This window comes from Mustelus asterias, chromosome 20 (assembly GCF_964213995.1).
Source record: "Mustelus asterias chromosome 20, sMusAst1.hap1.1, whole genome shotgun sequence".
In the NCBI taxonomy this organism is placed as follows: Eukaryota; Metazoa; Chordata; class Chondrichthyes; order Carcharhiniformes; family Triakidae; genus Mustelus; species Mustelus asterias.
In genome coordinates, this window is record NC_135820.1 from 9,001,152 (window position 1) to 9,025,801 (window position 24,650).

The 24,650-nt window shown below is 44.1% G+C and overlaps 1 protein-coding gene across 3 annotated transcripts in view; it reads right to left on the reverse strand.

The window, feature by feature from the left end:
- Positions 1 to 24,650, reverse strand: part of LOC144508404 (phospholipase A2 inhibitor NAI-like) — a 71,714-nt gene that overhangs the window by 41,373 nt on the left and 5,691 nt on the right. The window contains exons 1-2 of one of the 3 annotated variants that reach the window (XM_078236286.1): positions 16,499 to 16,635; positions 6,962 to 7,060 (exon numbers count right to left, since the gene is read on the reverse strand). The exons of 1 other annotated variant lie outside the window; for it this stretch is intronic. In XM_078236286.1, coding sequence (XP_078092412.1) covers position 6,962 — 1 coding nt within the window. In that variant the 5' untranslated portion in view covers positions 6,963 to 7,060; positions 16,499 to 16,635. Of the gene's footprint in view, positions 1 to 6,961; positions 7,061 to 16,498; positions 16,636 to 24,650 lie in introns of those variants that run through there. One more of the 3 variants, XM_078236285.1, reaches the window with a different exon arrangement.

Here is a 24,650-nt window from a genome sequence, read left to right on the forward strand (position 1 = left end):
TATGTAGATAGCCCGTGAAGTCGCGAATGGGGTAATGAACTTTGTCACACTTAAGCATTAAGACCCGAACTCTGTGATTTTGTTGAGAACACTGCAGAGTTCATGTTTTTGTCAGAGTTCGGTGTTTTTCATGTCTGTGCCAGATAAGAGGAACAGCTATTCTTGTTATTAAGAAATGTGATTAACCCAGCTCGAAATAAGCTAAACAGTCTCCATTTTCATGTACCTTTGTTTAACACGATGGAGTTGACATGTATGCCTTCTGTCTTTGTATAACCATAGATTCATATATATATATTCATCATACGTTATTCATCTTATCCTGATATAAAGTATTATACAAACTTGTATGTATATTAGTTAACTTGTTTGTGCAAAACATGTGATGTTGTTTCAAGGATATAAATGATGAACAATCGTGGCCTTGGAGATCGAGCAAACTATGCAGAGGAAGATACTGCTAATACAACAAGAATCTCACCATGAACAATGACAGACATCTTCGAGAATTGCAATGTAATGAGGGCGGGGCCCGGGACATATATAAACTCTGTTCTTACTTGTGTTCGATGAGAAGGCTGGGGGTCCACTGTTAGGAACCTCACTTCTCCCACAATTGTGAAAATAAACACTGCATTTTGAACCACTAATAGTGTCAGCGGTTTTTTTACCTACAACAGCCCGACTAGAGAGGGGGCTATACTGGACCTAGAACTGGGGAATGAGCCCGGTCAGGTCTCCAAAGTTTCAGTAGGGGAACATGTGGCAAATAGTGATCACAATTCTGTTAGCTTTAGGATAGTGATGGAAAAGGATGAGTGGTGTCCCAAGGGTAAGGTGTTGGATTGGGGGAAGGCTAACTTGAGTGGGATTAGGCAGAAATTGGCAGCTGTTGATTGGGAGAGGCTGTTTGAGAGTAAGTCAACATCTGGCATGTGGGAGTCTTTTAAGGAACAGTTGTTAGGGCTGTAGGATAGGCATGTGCCTGTGAAAAAGAAGGATAGGAAGGGTAGGATTCGAGAACCGTGGATAACCAGGGAAATTGAGGGATTGATCAAAAAGAAAAGAGAGGCGTACGTTAGGTCCAGGCAGCTAAAAACGGAGGGAGCTCTGGAGGAATACAAAGATAGTAGGAAAGAACTCAAACGAGGAATTAGAAGGGCAAAAAGGGTCACAAAATGTCCTTGGCAGACAGGATTAAGGAAAATCCCAAGGCATTTTATTCATACGTTAGGAACAAAAGGGTTGTCAGGGAAAAAATCGGACCTCTCATTGACAAAAGTGGGGAATTATGCTGAGAGCCGAAAGAAGTAGGGGAGATTCGAAATGAATACTTTGCGTCGGTATTCACAAAGGAGAGGGATGTGTTGACTGGGAGTGTCTCGGAGGGGAGTGTTAACTCGTGAGCGAAAATCTCCATTACAAGGGAGGAAGTGTTAGGTTTTTTAGGGAATATAAAGACTGACAAATCCCCAGGGCCTGATGGAATCTATCCAAGGCTGCTCAGGGAGACGAGAGATGAAATCGCTGGGCCTCTGACGCAAACCTTTGTCTTGTCACTGGACACAGGGGAGGTCCCAGAGGATTGGAGGATAGCTAATGTGGTCCCGTTATTTAAGAAGGGTAGGAAGGATAACCCGGGAAATTATAGGCCGGTGAGCTTGACGTCTGTGGTAGGGAAGTTGTTGGAGAGGATTCTTAGAGATAGGATGTATGCGCATTTAGAAAGGAATAAACTCATTCACGATAGTCAGCATGGTTTTGTGAGAGGGAGGTCATGCCTCACTAACCTGGTGGAGTTTTTTGAAGAAGTGACTCGAATGGTTGATGAGGGAAGGGCCGTGGATGTTGTCTATATGGACTTTAGTAAAGCGTTTGACAAAGTCCCTCATGGTAGGTTGGTGCAAAAGGTTAGATCTCATGGGATAAAAGGGGAGGTTGCTAGATGGGTGGAGAACTGGCTTGGTCACAGAAGTGGAGATGCCGGCGTTGGACTGGGGTAAACACAGTAAGAGGTTTAACAACACCAAGTTAAAGTCCAACAGGTTTATTTGGTAGCAAAAGCCACACCAGCTTTCGGAGCTCCAAGCCCCTTCTTCAGGTGAGTGGGAATTCTGTTCACAAACAGGGCACATAAAGACACAGACTCAATTTACATGAATAATGGTTGGAATGCGAATACTTACAACTAATCAAGTCTTTGAGAAACGAAACAATGTGAGTGGAGAGAGCATCAAGACAGGCTAAAAAGATGTGTATTGTCTCCAGACACGACAGCCAGTGTAATTCTGCAGGTCCACGCAACTGTGGGAGTTACAAATAGTGTGACATGAACCCAATATCCCGGTTGAGGCCGTCCTCGTGTGTGCGGAACTTGGCTATCAGTTTCTGCTCAGCGACTCTGCGCTGTCGTGTGTCGCAAAGGCCGCCTTGGAGAATGCTTACTCGAATATCGGAGGCCGAATGCCCGTGACCGCTGAAGTGCTCCCCAACAGGAAGAGAACAGTCTTGCCTGGTGATTGTCGAGCGGTGTTCATTCATCCGTTGTCGCAGCGTCTGCATAGTTTCCCCAATGTACCATGCCTCGGGACATCCTTTCTTGCAGCGTATCAGGTAGACAACGGCCGAATTGCAAGAGTATGTACCGTGTACCTGGTGGATGGTGTTCTCACGTGAGATGATGGCATCTGTGTCGATGATCCGGCACGTCTTGCAGAGGTTGCTGTGGCAGGGTTGTGTGGTGTCATGGTCACTGTTCTCCTGAAGGCTGGGTAGTTTGCTGCGGAAAATGGTCTGTTTGAGGTTGTGCGGTTGTTTGAAGGCAAGAAGTGGGGGTGTGGGGATGGCCTTGGCGAGATGTCCATCTTCATCAATGAGATGTTGAAGGCTCCGGAGGAGATGCCGTAGCTTCTCCGCTCCGGGGAAGTACTGGACAACGAAGGGTACTCTGTCCACTGTGTCCTGTATTTGTCTTCTGAGGAGGTCGGTGCGGTTTTTCGCTGTGGCGCGTTGGAACTGTTGATCAATGAGTCGAGCGCCATATCCTGTTCTTATGAGGGCATCTTTCAGCGTCTGGAGGTGTCTGTTGCGATCCTCCTCATCCGAGCAGATCCTGTGTATACGGAGGGCTTGTCCATAGGGGATGGCTTCTTTAACGTGTTGAGGGTGGAAGCTGGAGAAGTGGAGCATCGTGAGGTTATCCGTGGGCTTGCGGTACAGTGAGGTGCTGAGGTGACCGTCCTTAATGGAGATGCGTGTGTCCAAGAATACAACCGATTCCGGAGAGTAGTCTATGGTGAGCCTGATGGTGGGATGGAACTTGTTGATGTCATCATAGAGTTGTTTCAGTGATTGTTCACCGGGATATTGGGTTCATGTCACACTATTTGTAACTCCCACAGTTGCGTGGACCTGCAGAGTTTCACTGGCTGTCTTGTCTGGAGACAATACACATCTTTTTAGCCTGTCTTGATGCTCTCTCCACTCACATTGTTTCGTTTCTTAAAGACTTGATTAGTTGTAAGTATTCGCATTCCAACCATTATTCATGTAAATTGAGTCTGTGTCTTTATAAGCTCTGTTTGTGAACAGAATTCCCACTCACCTGAAGAAGGGGCGAAGAGCTCCGAAAGCTTGTGTGGCTTTTGCTACCAAATAAACCTGTTGGACTTTAACCTGGTGTTGTTAAACTTCTTACTTGGTCACTGAAGACAGAGGGTGGTAGTGGAAGGGTCTTTTTCTGGCTGAATGCCTGTGACTAGTGATGTTCCACAGGGCTCTATATTGGGACCTCTGCTCTTTGTGATTTATATAAACGATCTGGAAGACGGTGTAACTGGGGTGATCAGTAAGTTTGCGGACGACACGAAAATGGCTGGACTTGAAGATAGTGAAGAACATTGTCAGAGGCTACAGAAGGATATAGATAGGCTGGAAATTTGGGCAAAGAAATGGCAGATGGAGTTCAATCCAGATAAATGCGAAGTGATGCATTTTGGTAGAACTAACGTAGGAGGGAGCTATACGATAAATGGCAGAACCATAAAGGGTGTAGATACGCAGAGGGACCTGGGTGTGCAAGTCCACAGATCCTTGAAGGTGTCGTCACAGGTGGAGAAGGTATTGAATAAAGCATATGGCATGCTTGCCTTTATAGTACGGGGCATAGAGTATAAAAGTTGGGGTCTGATGTTGCAGTTGTATAGAACGTTGGTTCGGCCGCATTTGGAATACTGCACCCAGTTCTGGTCAGAAGGACGTGGAGGCTTTAGAGAGAGTGCAGAGGAGGTTTGCCAGGATGTTGCCTGGTATGAAAGGGCTTAGTTATGAGGAGAGATTGGGTAAACTGGGGTTGTTCTCACTGGAAAGACGGAGGATGAGGGGTGACCTAATAGAGGTGTATAAAATTATGAAAGGCATAAATAGGGTGAATGGTGGGAAGCTTTTTCCCAGGTCGGAGGTGATATTCACGAGGGGTCATAGGTTCAAGGTGAGTGGGGGGAGGTTTAACACGGATATCAGAAGGATGTATTTTACACAGAGGGTGGTGGGGGCCTGGAATGCGCTGCCGGGCAAAGTGGTGGAGGCGGACACACTGGAAACGTTTAAGACTTATCTAGATAGCCGCATGAACGGAGTGGGAATGGAGGGATACAAAAGAATGGTCTAGTTTGGACCAGGGAATGGAGCGGGCTTGGAGGGCCGAAGGGCCTGTTCCTGTGCTGTATTGTTCTTTGTTCTTTGTTGATTTCAAGGTCCCTTTTTACAGCAACATTTCCCAGTCCATCACGATTGATATAATACTCTGCCATTTTGCATTTCCTTTCAAAGTGGATAATTTCAGATTTAAGTAAGTTACTGCATGTGCCATGTTTTTTTTTCCGACTCACCCATCTTGTCTAAATCCACCGTGAAAATTTTTTTAAATTTCCCCACCCATCACCACTAAACTTATGTGTCGTCAGCAAATTTGGATATATTACAAGTTGTTCCATCATCCAAATCGTGAATGTGTATTGTGAATAGCTGGGGCCCAAATACTGATCCTTGTGGGATCCCACTACTTACTGGCTGTCACTTTGAAAAAAAAAACATTAATTCCACCCTCTGCTCTCTGTCTGCTCACAGGATCTAAATCCGTGCCAATTTAAAACTCCATGCGAATCCATCTTAAATTCGTACACCGACTTCTTGTGTAGGACTTATCGAAAGTTTTCTGAAAATCCAGATTTGGCTTGATTGATCACTGTCACATTTATTGTGATCCAGCGAAAAGACTTGTTACTTGCGTGCTATACAGACAAAATACACCGTTCACAGAGTACATAGGGGAGAAGGGAAGGAGGGGGAGTAGAATACAATGTCACAGTCATAGCTGGGCGGTATGTCCATTCAAAAGTCTTTTGGCAGCAGGGAAGAAACTGTTCTTGAGTCAGTTGCTACGTGATGTCATCCATTTTTATCTCGTGCCCGATGGAAGAAGGTGGAAGGGAGTATGTTCAGATTGTGTGATGTTCTTGATTATGGTGGCTGCTTTACTGAAGCCGTGGGAAGTGTTGCCGCAGTCAATGGATGGGAAGCTAGTTTGCGTGATTGAATGGACTACAAACACAACACTTTGTAGTTTCTTGCTGCATTTCTCAGAGCAGCATCCATAAAAGGCTGTGATACATCCAAAAGGGGTGCTTTCTGTGGTGCATCTGTAAAAAAAACTGGTGAGCGTCGTAGCGGACATGCCGAATTTCCTCAGCCTCCCGAGAAAGTAGAGACGTTGTTGGGTTTTCTTAACTATAGCATCAGAGTGGAAGGTCTAAGAACATAAGAACATAAGGACATAAGAAATGGGAGCAGGAGTAGGCCATCTGGCCCCTCGAGCCTGCCCCGCCATTCAACAAGATCATGGCTGATCTGAAGCGAATCAGTTCCACTTACCCGCCTGCTCCCCATATCCCCTAATTCCCTTATCGATCAGAAAACTATCTACCCGTGATTTAAACATATTCAACGAGGAAGCCTCCACCACTTCAATGGGCAGAGAATTCCAGAGATTCACTACCCTCTGAGAGAAGAAGTTCCCCCTCAACTCTGTCTGACTAGGACAGGTTGTTAGTTATTTGGACACCAAGAAACGCGCCACATCACTTGTTTACCCTTATGCATTATGTTATTAAGTCCACAAACTACTCCTGTAGGGTTGACAAGCATGATTTTTTAAAAATCACAAATCCATGTTGACTTTCTCTAAACCAGTTGGTACTTTCTAAAGTTTCCTGTTCGCGCATTAATAATAAGATATTCTCGTCCTTCTCTACTATTGATATCAGGCTAAGTGGTCTGTATTTCCCTAGTTTCTCCTCCCCCTTTTTGTACATAACGGGGTTACATTTCCCACATTCCAGCCTGACGGGACTGTTTGAGGATTTATTGTATTTTTGTAGATGAAAACCAATGCATCCAATATTTCCAATTGTACTATTAATCTGCCATTTCCTTGTTCTGTGTTATAAATTCTCCAGATTTGGGCTGCATTGGACATACATTTGCCTACGTATACCTAAAGAAGCATTTGCAGTCCATTTTATGGATGCTTACTCTCAAGTTTACTCTCATACACTATTTTCCCCTCTTAGTCAACCTCTTTGAACTGTCAACTTCTCCCAATCCTCAACGTCGCTCCGGCTTCTAGCAAATTTATATTTAGTCCAATTTCGATCCACTGCATCCAAAGGCCACTGATTGTAATACGTGGGAAGGGGACAACTGAAAATATCATTGGCTGTCACAATTAAGAACAAACAATCCTTCATGAGCATTGAAAGTAGGATCAAAGAGAGGTTGAGGAATTGGTCAGCAAATGCTATACAAAGGCCGTGTGCATTGCCATTCAATTCGGGCATATGAAATCAAATGAGTCATTGGACCAATTTCATTCCCTGTAAATAATTGGAATAACTATCCTTACTTTATTTTGTTCGCTATGGTTGATCCACTTTTCTTGCTTGGTCTTCCATCAGTGAAGTATGCATGTTGTCATGGATCTTTTTGGACCTTTGACTCCCGTCTCGAAAAAAAAGCAAAATACAGTCAATTTTGGAAAACAGAAATAATAGCAGAAAACACTGGAAATGCTCAACAAACTGTTTAATCTATTAGTGTCAAGGAATGTTTTCATATTTTGCCTTCTCAGTTATCCAGGTCTATATTCTGACAGCTGTTCCGCATGCCCTTATGTTTCCATGTTCCAATGCTTTGAATCGCTGACTGCAACTGGACGTGAAATGGAACTGAACGCATGCGCACTTGAATTGATTCTACTCATTGACAGACAGTGTAATTGGCCCAATGATTCGTTTGATTTCAAAACTCCGAATGGAATGGCTATGCGCACTCCCTCTGCCTCAATAGACGATAACCAATGCCTCAACCTTCGTTTAAAAGTCCTTTTAATCGTCATAAAGCATTTTTTCGTGCTTAATAATGTCAGCCGCTGACATTTTCAGTCACCCCATTTCCCATCGGATTCCATTTTATGATCTCTTCGACGTAAAAAAAACATTTTTTAACTTAGTTCCTTATTGTGCTGGAAGCCGGCACGTTAGCAACATTTAAGAGGCATCTGGATGGGCACATGGAGGGAACAGTGGGTTACGGACCGAGTAAAGACAGTTTTTTTTTAGATCGGGCATCATGGTCGGCACAGACTTGGAAGGCCGAATGGTCTGTTCCTGTGCTGTACTTTTCTTAGTTCTCGCATTACGGAACCCTTATCTCTCAAAGCCCCAATTTCCAAAAATGTAGAAGCATCTTTTGAACTGCACACCATTCCATCCCACAAACTACACCACCACCTGCCTCCGTTAATATGTTGCATATGACTCCATCCCTCCCGCCATGTAGGCCGCTTGTTGCACATCCACATAGTTACCTGCGTGCTCTTACTTGTGAATAGCTGGCTGTTAATTTCCCCCACTGCACTATTGCTCCAACTCCCCCATGTGAAACCACCATATATTGACTTCCATGCAATGTGTATGTCTTCGTCGTACTGCTTTCCCAAGGTCTTATCTCATCTCACCAATGTCTTTAATTAGCTTGAATTCTGCTCCTCATTAACCGCTGGATCTCTGTGAATTGGCTCCCCTATACTCAGTACAAAATGGTTCCATACTCCCTGCAACTTAATGTCATAATCAACCAAACCTAGGGATGGATATTCTGCATTTACACGCAGAGGGTGACTGGCATTCTGACCCTATAAATACAGGATTATGCGAGTCCCAGACAATTCCAATATTGCAGAAAGATATGCCATTGCTCCCCTATCCCAGAAAGCAGAGCCACAGCTCCATGACCTTTCCCCTCAACTGAGAACATCCAATAAGAAATATCCATTGAATGTTGAACGCATGGTTGATGGTAAAATCCCTGAAGAGAAACTTGGAGAACCCAGCATTAACTGCAGTTTTCAATCTGATACAACATGAGAATGACTAGAAAACCGGGGAATGGTGTCCCAGACGTTTTTCTGCTGATATTAAGTAAAATGGGCAGATAGCACTATTTGTTCGTTGACAGGGAGGGGCGCAGAGCTATTTGTTTTGGAATTTTTGAAAGTGATAACAATGCACTTGTAAACATTTTGGAGAGAGACCGAGAAATGATGTCCAGAGAATGAGATTTTAGGAAAGTTATGGGCAAGCAGCTGTATGACCTTGGAAGAAGGGTCAGCACAGTGCTGCCTCGCAGCGCCAGGGATCTGGGTTTGGTTCCTGACTTGGGTCACTGTCTGCGTGGAGTTTGTGCCTTCTCCCCTTTTCTGCGTGGGTTTCCTCCGGGAGCTCCGGTTTCCTCCCACAGTCCAAACATGTGCAGGTTGGGTGGATTGGTCATGCAAAATTGCCCCTTAGTGACAGGGGAACTAGCTATGTTAAATGTATGGGGTTATGGGGATAGGGCCTGAGTGGGATTGTGGTCAGTGCAGACTCAATGGGCCGAATGGCTTCCTTCTGCATTGCAGGATTCTATGATCTTCTATGAAGGTTCAGTGAAAAATTTTCCGGAAGAGTGGATAGATTGAAATTTATAGAATAATACACGATGTTCTGGATTGATGCTAGTCAATCTATCTGTCTCGAAATCCCAATGAAATCCTACAGTGCAGAACAGGGCTATTTGGCACATCAAGTTTGCACTGACTCTCCATCTCAGCACATTTACCCAGGCCCTATCCTAATAACCCCAGGTATTTATCTCGATACCACCTCCCCCCAACAACCTACACATTTTGTGACACTACGGGGCAAATTAACATGGCCAATGCATCAAAGATGCATATCTTTAGACTGTGGGAGGAAACCTGAGCACTCGTGAGGGGAACCCACGCAAGCACCGGAAGAATGCACATACTCCAGGCAGTCATCCAAGGATGGAATCAAATCCCAATCTGTATCAATAAAGAAAGCAGAACCAGCGTTCTGTGACCTTCCCCCTGAACAGAGAACATACAAGTAGAGAAATCCATTGATTGCTAAAAGCATGGCTGTTGGTAAAATCCAGGAAGGGCAACTCTTCACACGATGCATGTTTCAATTTGATATAACAGGAATTTGAATACCATTCAAAAAACATGGAATGATCTCTTAGATGATATTGTGATGATTTTAAGTAAAAGATGTGTTCATTCTACAATTCAATTAACAACAATGAATGCAACGAGAAGTACATTTAACATATCAATGGCTACACACAGGGCCCGATTTTATCATTGTGTTGCGCCCATTTCCGGGTGCGGAAACGTGGTAAAGTCGGGTGCGAGGCAATTAATGCAATCCACACCCGCGTCCGCGCAGATTGCTTCTTTACCGAGCCCTGGGAATTGCATGCATTTAAATTGAATTAATGAACTGCCTGCCCAACGTTATCAGCATTTCCCCCTTTACCACCGCGTTTGCCAACCGGAACTGCGCCGTAATGGACCTGCTAAATAAATGTCCAAATCGGGCGCTCCAGCTGCTGAAGAGCGAGTTCAGAGTTTCCAATGGGTCTCTGACCCTTTGGATTTTCCAAAGAGCTTCTATAGGTATGTTAGGAGCAAAAGGATAGTGAGGGATAAAATTGGTCCTCTTGAAGACCAGAGTGGTAGACTGTGTATGGAACCAAAAGAGATGGGGGAGATACTAAATGGTTTTTTTGCATCCGTATTTACTGAGGAAACGGGCATGGAGCCTACGGAAATAGGGCAAACAGGTAGGGAGGTCATGGAACCTTTACAGATTAAAGGGGAGGAGGTGCTCGCTGTCTTGAGGCAAATCAGAGTGGATAAATCCCCAGGACCAGACAGGGTATTCCCATGGACCTTGAGGGAAGCTCGTGTTGAACTTGCAGGGGCCCAGGCAGACATATTTAAAATGTCAGTATTCACGGGGGAGGTGCCGGATGATTGGAGGGTGGCTCATGTCGTTCCGTTGTTTAAAAAAGGTTCCAAAAGAAATCCGGGAAATTATAGGTCAGTAAGTTTGACGTCGGTGGTGGGCAAGTTATTAGAATGTATAATAAGGGATAGGATCTACAAATATTTGGATAGACAGGGACTTATTAGGAAGAGTCAACATGGCTTTGTGCGTGGTAGGTCATGTTTGACCAATCTATTAGAGTTTTCCGACGAGGTTACCAGGAAAGTGGATGAAGGGAAAGCAGTGGATGTTGTCGACCTGGATTTCAGCAAGGCCTTTGACAAGGTCCCTCATGGGAGGTTAGTTAGGAAGGTTCAGTCGCTAGGTATACATGGGGAGGTAGTAAATTGGATTAGACACTGGCTCAATGGAAGAAGCCAGAGAGTGGTTGTGGAGGATTGCTTCTCTGAGTGGAGCCCTATGACCAATCTATTAGAGTTTTTCGAGGAGGTTACCAGGAAAACGGATGAAGGGAAGGCAGTGGATGTTGTCGACCTGGATTTCAGCAAGGCCTTTGACAAGGTCCCTCATGGGAGGTTAGTTAGGAAGGTTCAGTCGCTAGGTATACATGGGGAGGTAGTAAATTGGATTAGACACTGGCTCAATGGAAGAAGCCAGAGAGTGGTTGTGGAGGATTGCTTCTCTGAGTGGAGCCCTGTGACTAGTGGTGTGCCGCAGGGATCGGTGTTGGGTCCATTGTTGTTTGTCATCTATATCAATGATCTGGATGATAATGTGGTAAATTGGATCAGCAAGTTTGCTGATGATACAAAGATTGGAGGTGTAGTGGACAGTGAGGAAGGTTTTCAAAGCTTGCAGAGGGATTTGGACCAACTAGAAAAATGGGCTGAAAAATGGCAAATGGAATTTAGCGCAGACAAGTGTGAGATATTGCACGTTGGAAGGACAAACCAAAGTAGAACGTACAGGGTAAATGGTAGGACTCTGAAGAGTGCAGTTGAACAGAGGGACCTGGGAATACAGGTACAGAATTACCTAAAAGTGACGTCACAGGTGGATAGGGTCGTAAAGAGTGCCTTTGGTACTTTGGCCTTTATAAATCGGAGTATCGAGTATAAAAGTTGGAGTGTTATGGTAAGGTTATATAAGGCATTGGTGAGGCCGAATTTGGAGTATTGTGTACAGTTTTGGTCACCTAGTTACAGGAAGGATGTAAATAAGGTTGAAAGAGTGCAGAGAAGGTTCACAAGGATGTTGCCAGCACTTGAGAAGCTGAGTTACAGAGAGAGATTGAATAGGTTGGGACTTTATTCCCTGGAGCGTAGAAGATTGAGGGGAGATTTGATAGAGGTGTATAAGATTTTGATGGGTATAGATAGAGTGAATGCAAGCAGGCTTTTTCCGCTGAGGCTAGGGGAGAAAAAAACCAGAGGGCATGGGTTAAGGGTGAAAGGAGAAAAGTTTAAAGGTAATATTAGGAGGGGCTTCTTCACGCAGAGAGTGGTGGGAGTGTGGAATGAGCTGCCGGATAAAGTGGTAAATACGGGGTCACTTTTAACATTTAAGAAAAACTTGGACGGGTTCATGGATGAGAGGGGTGTGGAGGGATATGGTCCAAGTGCAGGTCAGTGGGACTAGGCAAAAAATGGTTCGGCACAGACAAGAAGGGCCAAAAGGCCTGTTTCTGAGCTGTAATTTTCTATGGTTCTATCAGTGGTGGGGGGGGGGGGGGAGAGACGACGGACGAGGAAGGCGGGTCAGATCATTCTCTGGTTGGGGGGTGAGGGGAGTGAGGCCAGATGGTTGTCTGGTTGGGTGGGGGGAGGATGAGGAGGCGGGTCAGATGTCCCTCTGGGGGGTGGGGGGGGGTGTGAGTGAGGCCAGATTGTTGTCTGGGATGGCTGGGGGGGTGGTGGGTGGGTGAGTGAGGCCAGACCATTCTCTGGCGGGGGGGGGGGTGAGGCCAGATCGTTGTCTGGGGAGGAGGGTGACCAGACCATTCTCTGGGGAGGTGGGGTGGGGGGGGATGGGGGGGTGAGGCCAGATCGTTGTCTGGGTCGGGGGGAGGAGGGATGCAGGTAAGATGTATCTCTGGTGGGGGTGGGGGGGGGGGTGGGGAGGCACGATCGCTCACTGGTGGGGGGTGTCTGATGGATCTCTGGTTGGGGGTGCGGGGGGGCAGGGGGGTCCACTGCCACTCTGAGGGCAATCGGTGGGGGGGGAAGGGGGGCAGGGGTGGCGATCGGTCTGGGTAGTGGGAGGGTGGATAAGGGGGACAGTGATGTGTGTGGGTATTGGGAGGGTGGATAAGGGGGACAGTGATGTGTGTGCGTAGTGGGGGGGCTGGATAAGGGGGACAGTGATGTCTGTGAGGGTCCATCACTCCCGCGTTTTGCTCCCGGGCCACTTTCTCCACTTTCTGCGGCCCACGAGCGATCTGACACAGGCACGCTTTTTCAAATCTTTTCGAACTGCGCATGCGCAGTTCAGATCTCCGATCGTTTCAGGCGCACTAAGCCCCGCCCACAGCGTAAATGGGAGCTGCGATTTTTTTTCAGGCTGAGAGTGCGTTTGGGAGTGCCTGGGAACAGATTTCCAAGTCGGATCTGCATTACGCCCAGATTAGAATGAAAATGGTAAAATCGGTCCCACAGTATACTGAGTTTTCTCTGGCTTTTCCGAACACAACTATTTCTCTAATCTCTGAGCCAATTCACTCCAAATAACACCTTACATGTGTTTTAAAACTATAAGCAAAGTCCAGTAATTGTTACTACATCAGATAATTACATTGTTTGCAGTTGCTTCTGATGTTGCACAAAAAATACATCACTGTTCTTGCATGCTTTCTTCAAATACACGGCTGCCAGTATTTCAAACAATTATCCTTTCTGTGGCCATGGTCTCTAAAGAACTTTCCATGAACTGGTTGAATGGCTTCTGATATACTGTTTTCCCATTTTTATCATCCTTTATCTGAACTAACCTCTTCAGAATTGAAACTTAAATCACTTAATTGAATCGTTCCTTTTTTTCAAAAATTGCAAAGTTCATACCTTGTCTCCTGATTTCAAACTCTGATATCTTACTCAAAACATTGATGTTCTATTTCCCATGTTGCCAACTTCCGTTATGTATACATTTGTTTGCAGTGTTGGTAGTCTCTTCAACATACCAAACACACCAGTTCCACAAAGTTAGTCAATATGTCTCTGCTGTTAAATAGTTAGTTCCCATTGTTAAATATGTCCCTCTTCACAGGGTGGACACAGTAAAAATTGATGGAGCTGATGCATCGAGTGTGAAAAAAGCACAGGGCAAGGATTTGGTTTAATGAAATAATGCAAACTGTGTGTGTGTCAATCAACTGTGACTTCCACATCCCTCATCCGTTTATGTGCTGAGGACATGAAAATTCACGGGCTGATGGACAAGAAGATTTCGGTTCTTCATCACCTGCAGAACGCCGTGTTGAAATATCCAACACTGAAAAAATAAAAACCAGAGATAGCAAGCAGGGATTTTGAGATAGCTCAGGTAATTAAGCGAGGGATAAAGACATAGAGAGGAGAGCAGGAATAACAGAGGCGTACAGGGAACGCAAAGCTAAGGGATGAAATTTAGAGTAATATAGTAGGGGAGTGTGTCTGATGGAGAGAAAAAGATGCATGGATAGAGTGTTGAACATGCAGAGTGGGGAATGGAAAACGCTGCAGTGATGCAGAGGGGGAAATGTTGAGTGTTCAGAGGCACAAACTGTGATGTGAATGCACTGATAAAAGAGAGTGGCGGTACAAACAATGTACAGACACAATATTGCTGGAAGTGAATGACAGGGATGCAGAGATAGAAATATGAGAGAGAGAGAGAAAGATATGTAGGGATATCAATATTTTGAGAGATGTGTAACTATATGTGAAGAAAATATATCCTGCAGAAACTGAGATAAATAGATGCAGAAAGTGAGAGGAGAACAGAAGGGGAGTGATAAAATGTGAGCTGGACATTGAGAGAATGATAGCCTGCAATAGGGGGTCACATGAGTGGGTTGGGTGGGGGGGGGGGGGGCACAGAAATAAAGATTCTGAGTTCTTGAAGGTGATAAAAATGAACTCGTAATCATTTAGAGAGATAGAGACAGACTAGTCATACCAAGAGATCGAGAAAATGAGATTTTGCGCAAGCAGATGTATGAACTTGGAGGAAGGGGTGTGATGAAGTGGTGGAAAAGGTGGATAGGTGACAATACATGGTGTGATATCCATTGATCTGGAATAGCGCTGGTTGATCCAACTGTTTCTGGTGCCGTGACTTTTCCCCCTCCCTGTTGCAAAAAATCCCACCAACCGCTGAAGTAGAAGCCATTTTCTCTGTCTGTAAATCCCTCAGAATCACTACAGTGCAGAGGGAAGTCATTTAACTCATCTGGTCCGCACCAACTCTCCGACAGAGCATCTATTCCTGGGACCCTAGGTACTTTCCCCGCTAATCCCACTGAAATGAAGATTTTGGGACACTAAGGGGCAATTTATCATAGTCAATCCATCTAACCTGCATACCTTCTGACACCAAAGGGCAACTTAGCATGGCCAAGGCCACTAACTGTTTGGATTGTGAGGGGAAGCTGGAGTACCCGTAGGAAACCCATGCAGACACGGGGAAAACATGCAAACTCCACACAGTCACCCAAGGCTGAAATTGAATCCGTGTCCATAAGACCATAAGACCATAAGACATAGGAGCGGAAGTAAGGCCATTCGGCCCATCGAGTCCACTCCACCATTCAATCATGGTTGATTTCAACTCCATTTACCCGCTCTCTCCCCAATAAGACCATAAGACATAGGTGTCCCTGATTGCTGTGTGCCAGCAGTGCTAACCACTGTGCCACTGAGCCACAATACGGGTGAGGAAGTCGAACATATGTCATGATTAATAATTTCACCTCTGCCAATCTTGTCTCTGAATTGCTGAATGCTAAACCATTCTGCCCCATCGTTCAGGAATGTACAAGTGGCAAAAAATATATTACCCTGGGAAAAGGCAATAGCAATTGATCATTGCACATGCTTTGAAACAGCTCTGCTGAATGGAGTCCTCCCCACTCCCTCTATTTTGAATGGCAGCCATGGTTATTCTTTGCGGAAATGCGGAGAGTAAGTTACTCAGAGTGAGACCCCCACAATCAGCAATATAATACTGATCAGATATCCCCGATTTTCCATGAAGGGCTAGTGCCCCTGAAAGGGAGATAAGTTACCCATTCCTTCAGGACACTCTCTCCCTTCCTCCACCCCCACCTCTAACCATTTTCCAAATTACTGCTATTCATCAAAGTAATTTAAAATACATTATTAAACACTATCAGAGCAAGAGGCCAGGATTTGCTCCCGAGGGATCACAGACAATCACTAAGTCACTTGGTTTTATTTGTTAAAGTTTTTTGCAGAGGCAGAGACAGAGAATACAGGAGTTTCAGAGAAAGAGAGAGACAGAAATCCAGACCAGAACCTGATTAGAACTAATGAATGGAACTCCATTCCAAAATTTTGTTTTTAATGGCTGATATGATAGCAACCTCAAATCTAATTTCCGCCTACTCAGATAGCCAATCATCGCCTTGCTTATCAAGAAGCTACCCACCTCCATATTAGAAATATTCAAAGTATCTGCTTCCATCACCTTTTCAGCAAGAGATTCCAGAGATTTATGTCTTCATGGACAGAAACATTTGTTTCTCATTACAGTTTTAAATGGGCGAACCATTTTAAACTTTTAAACAGTGACCACGTTGTATTAGATTCTCCAACAAGAAGCATCCTCTCCACATCCAGCCTGCCAAGGTCACTCAGGATGCTAAAGGTTTTGAACAAGTCACCTCTTACTTTCCTGAACTCCAGTCCGACCCATCTTCCTAGAAAACCCACCCATTCTAGGTATTAGTCTAGTTAAGCTTCATCTGAACTGTTCCAACATATTTGCATCCTTCTTTCCATAACCGGAGCTGTGCGCCACATTCCAGAAGTGTTCTCACCAATACCCTGTACAATGCGCAAAAGGAATGGTACTGCGAGTTGCCGACTGACCTGAAAATCCTAGATCAATGTCACTTTTCCCCAGCCACTGCCTCTACGTTTTCTTTTTTTCTGTATCTGTTTCCTTCATTCTGTACTTTCTCTTTCTCTCTCTCTCACCGTGGATTTGTGAGCCTGAGTGTGCGAAACTTAGGAAATGAAACAAAACCAATATTTCCACTATAAGTGTTTTTTTTTTACGAGGTAGCAAAGATTCACTCACGAAGCTAATGTCACTGTTACAAAAGACAATATTGTTGAGACCAGAGGCCAATGGGAGAAGTTACCTCAAGGGTCACAGATGCAGAACATAAAAACATAAGAACTCGGAGCAGGAGGAAGCCGCCTGGCCCCTCGAGCCTGCTCCACCATTCAAAAAGATCATGGCTGATCTTTTCATGCACTCAGCTCCACTTACCCGCCCGCTCACCATAACCCTTAATTCCTTTACTGTTCAAAAATTTATCTATCTTTGCCTTAAAAACATTCAATGAGGTAGCCTCAACTGCTTCACTGAGCAGGGAATTCCACAGATTCACAACCCTTTGTGTGAAGAAGTTCCTCCTCAACTCAGTCCTAAATCTGCTTCCCCTTATTTTGAGACCATGCCCCCTAGTTCTAATTTCACCCGCCAGTGGAAACAACTTCCCTGCTTCTATCTTATCCATTCCCTTCATAATCTTATATATGTTTTTTCTATAAGATCTCCCCTCATTCTTCTGAATTCCAATGTGTATAGCCGCAGTCTACTCAGTCTTTCCTCATAAGCCAACCCTCTCAACTCCAGAATCAACCTAGTTAATCTCCTCTGCACCCTCTCCAGTGCCAGTATATCCTTCCTCAAGTAAGGAGACCAAAACTGTACACAGTACTCCAGGTGTGGCCTCACCAGCACCTTAAACAGCTGCAACATAACCTTGCTGTTTTTAAACTCCATCCCTCTCGCAATGAAGGACAAAATTCCATTTGCCTTCTTAATTACCTGCTGCACCTGCAAACCAACTCCTTGTGATTCTTGCACAAAGACAACCAGGTCCCTCTGCACAGCAGCATGCTGCAATTTTTTACCATTTAAATAATAGACCATTTTGCTGTTATTCCTACCAAAATGGATGACCTCACATTTATCATGATGTGACGATGCCGGCGTTGGACTGGGGTAAACACAGTAAGAGTTTTAACAACACCAGGTTAAAGTCCAACAGGTTTATTTGGTAGCAAATGCTATTTGCTATCAAATAAACCTGTTGGACTTTAACCTGGTGTTGTTAAAACTCTTACTGCACTCACATTTATCAACATTGCACTCCATCTGCCAGATCCTCGCCCACTCACTTAGACTATCTATTTCCCTTTGCAGACTTTCAGCATCCTCTGCACAGTTTGTTCTGCCACTCATCTTAGTGTCATCTGCGAATTTTGACACACTACACTTGGTCCCCAACTCCAAATCATTGATGTAAATCGTAAACAATTGCAGCCCCAACACTGATCCCTGAGGCACACCACTAGTCATTGATGGCCAATCAGAAAAATACCCATTTACCCCCATTCTTTGCTTCCTGTTAGTTAACCAATCCTCTATCCACATTACCCATAACACCATGCATCTTTATCTTATGCAGCAGTCTTTGGTGCGGCACCTTGTCATTTGCCTTCTGAAAATCCAATACACCACATCCACAGGTTCCACATTGTGGACTGCGCATGTAATGTTCTCAAAGAATTCCACCAAATTAGACAAACATGACCTGCCCTTCATGAACCCATGTTGCGTCTTACCAGTGGGACAATTTATATCCAGATGTCTCGCTATTTCTTCCTTGATGATAGATTCAAGCATTTTCCCTACTACAGAAGTTAAGCTAACCGGCCTATAGTTACCTGCCTTTTGTCTACCTCCTTTTTTAAACAGTGGCATCACATTTGCTGTTTTCCAATCTGCGGGTACCACCCCAGAGTCCAGCGAATTTTGGTAAATTACCACTAGTGCATTTGCTATTTCTCCCACCATCTCTTTTAGTACCCTGGGATGCATTCCATCAGGACTGGTATTGGATTTTACATTCTCATGCTCCATCTTTAAACATCCAGACACACGGACCTCTCAGACAAGTTATGAGGTTATCAGTATAGAGTAGCACAATTATACAATTTAATTTTCTAAGTACCCGCCCTTCATTAGCTATAAATCAAACCATCTTCATTACATACAAACCAATAATAATAACTGTCATGTACTTCACTCAATTGACATATAGAATACAGCATTATTGTGTTCTATTTGTCCATTAAATCTGGGCACTACCACCTATTCTGACTAAGACCAATTTTCTGTTGCTACATTACCTCAAATGCCTTTTGGAAAGGTCAGAGTGAATGTTCTCGTGGGTTCGTTTTTACCTCTTACTGTGTTTACCCCAGTCCAACGCCGGCATCTCCACATCGTTTTTAGGTCACAGTTAAATTAGATAGTCATGCATTCCCACATCTGGGCGCATTGCCAACTGATCTGAATAATGAAAAGCCAATTCATAAATGCTTCTCTTTCTGTCCTTGCATAAGACACTATCTGATATCAGCCTGCTTACTGTAAGGTTTTTCAAAGGTGCTGATAAACCCTTCACCTAAACCATCATGCCTTGCGGTAACTTGCCTTGACTAACTTAGTTTATAATTCACATAATATACTTAAACTGCATTCAAAATATCAATATATATGTTTTAAATCATAGGCACTTGTTTGAATCTCTTTACTGCATTTCATATGTGTGTAGACTATTCTCTTGTTGACTTATAATCTTGCTGTATGAATCACTAAACTCTTTGCTGGTAGCCCCGTCAGTGCCTTAATATCTAATATAGAATATAATATAGAAACCTTGTTAACTGGTTAGAATTTCCCCACATCAGCACCTGAATGAAATAAATGGAAACTGTATGTTTTGCACATTTCACGCAATTCATCTTACTGCGCAAAAGCAGAAGCAATGATGACAAGCAAATGTTTACGGGGTTCCACATGCAGTACTTTTCTTTTAATGCATCCCCGAGGATGTGAAGTTGGGTCATCGACTGTTATTTGTTTGGAAATGAAGCCAACGTGGACGTCTGCACACGCGCACTTACCTGTTTAGCCTTGACGGGCCTGTCGGAGAGTTCGGTTTTAAATGACACGGTGTCTCCTGCCACCCATGTCACTTAGGAAAGCGCCGATCACCATACCGGCGATATTTGAAGGTTTCAGCAATAAATCGTGCTTCTCCACCGCCCTCACCCTACGCCAATTTCAGAGGTGCACACACCTGCTCCCTCCCCCGCTCTCCGAAATAAAACAGAGGGATGTCCCCGCTTCCTGGGAGCCGGCGATGTGACCGGGTGCAGTCAAATTTTGCGTCAGTTTCGTACACTCCCGATAGAGTGCGAGTGGCCGTGAGGGACTGAACGCAGCCGAGAAGCATGAGAACTGAGCAGAAGACACAATTACTTGAGCGGTGTTAAATAATAGGCACAATATCAGTGAGAGGAACATTTTTTTTCAAAGAGAATGACAAATTGTAAACCAACTCGCACGATCTACGCAGGAGCCCGGCCACAGGACCAAATCACAGGGACGAACATACGGATTAGAAATAGGATTAGGCCCCTCGAGTCTCATGCGCCGTCAATAGGATCTGCTTTGATTGGAAAATGACTACAAATTCTCACCAACTCCGATAACTATTCACCCTCCGCCCCCAACTAACCTTTCTAAATGCAAAGACTCTGCTTCCAGCTACATTGTTGGACAGTTCTAAAGACCCTCTGAGAGGAATCAAACGATCTTCTCATGAATATCTTAACTGGGCGACCCCTGAATTTTAAACAGTGCAACCGAGTTCGAGATTCTCTCACAAATGGACACATTCTTTCGACATCCACCCTGTTGAGTCACCCCTCAGGATCTCCAGGATGTCACGTGCTAATATTCCCGCCACAGCTCAAACCAAACGCCGTCGGTAAAACTGCGAAATTGGACTTCCTCGTTTCAGACTCACATGGACAGATTACAATGCTGTGAGTTTTATAGATCAAAACTAAAAGAAACGGAATAGCGCGAGAGAGAGAGAGAAAGCTGGACAGATCCCGACAGATCCACAGTGAAGAAAAATACATAACATGCATAAAAAACACATTGGCGTTTATCTTTTTCAATTATAACAGACGTTTAAACATTTTCACACAAAGTAATTGGTACTGCAGTCACGAGGGATTATTGAATTTGCGATTGGTCTCGATTCAAAATGAATTCAAAACGCTGAAGAACATATGAGCACAGTAAGATCCCAAACTCAACAGTGGTTTACAAGCCAGAAGTGGCTCACCTCTTTTTAAAACGTTATTAGAAGCTTAAATACAGAACGAGAGAAATGCGGTTCGAGTTGAAATTGGAGATTTTCTCTGATCCTCAAAGCACAGAGTTATTTGGCAAACTTTTTCAAACACATTGTTTGCATTGCTCAGGAATAGCTGAAATATCCATATATTATTTTAAAACATTCTTGCCGTTTCTATTTACGGAATGGTGCAGATTATTAGGACACAGAAGGATTCCAAAAAATATATATCTGTCATGAGAAAGCATTCAGTTAAAACTATTACAGTTGTAATTCCTGATGGTACCCACTGGGGAAAGAAATGGAGGGTGGTACTGAAATCTCAAACCAGGAGCTTAAGTTTTAACGGTAGGAAAAAAAAGAATGAAGTTGTAGACAGCTCGAGGGAGAGCAATAGTGTGTGTCAGAGAGGTAAATACAATCGATGTTTGAGATCAGACAGACAGACAGACAGACAGACATGCGTTCCTACATATGGCGCACGGACCTGATTCCTTCTTTATCTTGCAACCTGCTGAAAACATTTTCCACAAATTCATTTCAACTCCATGTCTATCCCTTGGCTTGTGGTGTCTCTTTACTTCCAAAAAACTGGTAAACTACCCCCTTAAACACGGTGTAAGGGGTTGTTTCCTTCAGATTCAGAAAATTTACTGTCTGAAAATATGTTTTTAAAAATATCAATCGTCCTGCACGGTTACGTCAGGACAGATTTGTCAAAGGCTTAGAACTGTGAAGTGATTACCCATTGGAGACGTTCGCATTCATAGAAACATGTATCTGGAAAATAGAAACAGGAATAGTCCATTCGGCCCTTCGATCCTCCTCGGTCACTGATTAACATCATGGTTGATTATCAAATTCAATACCCTGATGCTGCCTTTCCCACATGTTCCTTGATCAATATAGTCCCAAGCACTATATCTAATTGCTCCTTGAACTCACATAGCGGTTTGGTCTCAACCACATTGTGGTAGCGAATACCACAGATTCACCACTTTGGGTAAAAACAGTTGTCCTCATCTCATTGTTAACTGGTTTACCTCTTATCCTCAAATATTAACCCCCACTTCTGGACTCACCCACAATCAGGAATATTCTTTCTGAACCTACCATGTCCAATGCTTTTAGAATTGTATAAATTTCTATTAGGTGCTCTCTCACTGTTCTAAACTCCAATGAATATAATCCAAACCGATTTACTGCACTCCCTCTATAGCAAGATAATCCTTCCTCAGATAAGGACGCGAAAGCTGCATGCAATACTTCAGGTGTGGCTTCACCAACGTCTGGTGCCATTGCAGTACAACATCCCTATTCATATGTTCAAATCATCTCGCTATGAAGGACAACATACCATTTATTTACTTCTTTACTGCCTGCTGTAACTGCGCCTTTACTTTCAGCAATTGATACGTGAGGACACCAAGGACTCACTGACTATCCACTTCTCTCAATTTACACGCATTCAAATAATAATCTGTCTTCATACATTTTCTACTACGATGGATAACTTCACATTGATATTCAGCATTTCTTTCCCTTGCACCTCCGTTTTGCTGTCCCCTCCTGTACTTACAACCTTTAAATTTTCTCTGTTCCCGACATGTGTTATATTTAAAATATGAGGAAATGTTTGGCAAGTTGTGTGTCCACTGCCTGGATCACAAAGGGGCGCTCGAGGAGACAGGAAACTGTGCCGGAATGAGACAGAAACGGAGTGAGTAATGAATGAGGTTCAAATGCCTACTCAGTACATCGGGGGAAGAGGTGTGACATACACATAATTCATTCTAAGTTCATGATGAATGTAAATTAGTAATGTTGACTGAATACCTTAAGGAAAAATCTCAGGACTGATGGTGGTTTGCAGCGAGGGAATGTGGTACATTTTGGATGCTAAAGCATTCCATGACAATCCTGTCTGCAGGAAGTGTCAAAAACTAGAAAAAATCTGGATCAGGATTATTGAGCTGCATGCTGAACTGCAGACAGTGCAGAATTAAGGGCAGTACGTGGCATAATGGTTAGCACTGCTGTCTCACACCGCCAGGAGCACAAGTTGGATTCCAGCCTTGGATGTCTGTCAGATTGGAGTATGCACATTCTCCCCGGGTTTGTATGGGTTTCCTCCAGGTGCTCCAGTTTCCTTCCACAGTCCAAAGATGTGCAGGTTAAGTGGATTGGCCATGCTAAGTTGCCCACTAGTGTCCAAGATGTGTAGGTTAGGGGGATTAGCAGGGTAAATGTGTGGAGTTAAGGGAATTTTGCGTGGGGAGGGGGATGGCCCTCGGTAAGATGTTCTGTTGGAGAGTCGGTGCGGTCTAAATGGGCTGAATTGCCTCCTTCTTCACTATAGGGATTCTATGATTCTATGGTTAAGACGGTTACCCATTTAGAATAGGATCACATCTTTTGGTCAGCGGTGAGAGAAAACAGATGATGTGACCCTGAGTGAGACCGATAACTGGACTGAATAGACAGTAGGGGAGGGGACTCAGGCTTTTGAATTTTCAAACAGGTTTGAGCTGCTGAGCACCCGTGTGTACCAAATTGAAGTCCCCAAGGTTGATGCACAGAGTAGCCATGGCATCATGTTGCAGCAGGCTGTTTGGGGGTGGGGAAAGGGGGTGGGGAAGGGGAGGGCTTTGATAAAAAATAACCATATATTGAGAGTATGGGCCTTGGGACTTCCGGTTTTTAAATTGAAGTGATACACCAACTTTCAGAATAAATAATTGAGGTGGGGTATAGGGGCTTGCAAAAAGTTTGAGGAAGAACAGATTGATATTATTCACGAAAGCACTGGCTGTCCAGGCTGTGTTGCCTGCCCAATGCCAACCTTCATGCCGTATGCTCAGGGCTGGAGAAGAAACTTCAGGGAGAGGTAGGGGGATCCATTTCTCCTTGCCCATGTAGTTACCAGCAACTTCGGCCGGATAAGGAAAGAGTTTTTGCATGGTGAATACGAGGAACTAGGTACCAAATTGGGAAGCAGAACATCAGCCAAGTGCACATTGGCACCGCTGAAATAAGTTTGGAGATATGAATGCTTAGTTCAAAGAATGGTGTGGGAGAAGTGGGGTCGGGTTCGTGGGGCACTGGAACCAGTACTGAGAACTATGGTGCTGTCCATTGGGATGCTGGGATGAGTGCTTTGCAAATGATGTTAATAGGGAAGTATATTTTTTAAACTAAATAGTGGGAGAAAGGGGAGCAAATATGGCAAGGTATAGCATTTAAAAGAGCAGAAGCTAGATATTAGAGCAACATGTTCATTTGGGAAATTATAAAATGATCATGACATGAATGGACAGGGATCAGGTTTCTAAGATTGGAGAGAGAGATAAGGCTGCAGGTGGCAAACATAATAGAACAGAAAAAAAAAGCATAAATGAGCTGCTAGCGAAAATATAGTATAGCAGTATGATTTAACAATAATAATCGGGACATGATTGGGATAGTTTGGGACCTGAATATTGAAGGGCATGAGTCATTTTGGTCCCCTTATTTAAGAAAGGATATATTAGCTTTGGAGGGGGTACAGAGAAGGTTCACCAGGTTGATTCCGGAGATGAGGGGGTTAGCCTATGAGGAGAGATTGAGTAGACTGGGCCTGTACTCATTGGAGTTTAGAAGGTTGAGGGGAGATCTTATAGACATATAAGATAATGAAGGGGCTAGACAGGGTAGAAGCAGCAAGGCTATTTCCATTTACAATGGAAACAAGAACTAGGGGGCATAGCCTCAAAATACGGGGGAGTCAATTTAGAACAGAGTTGAGGAGG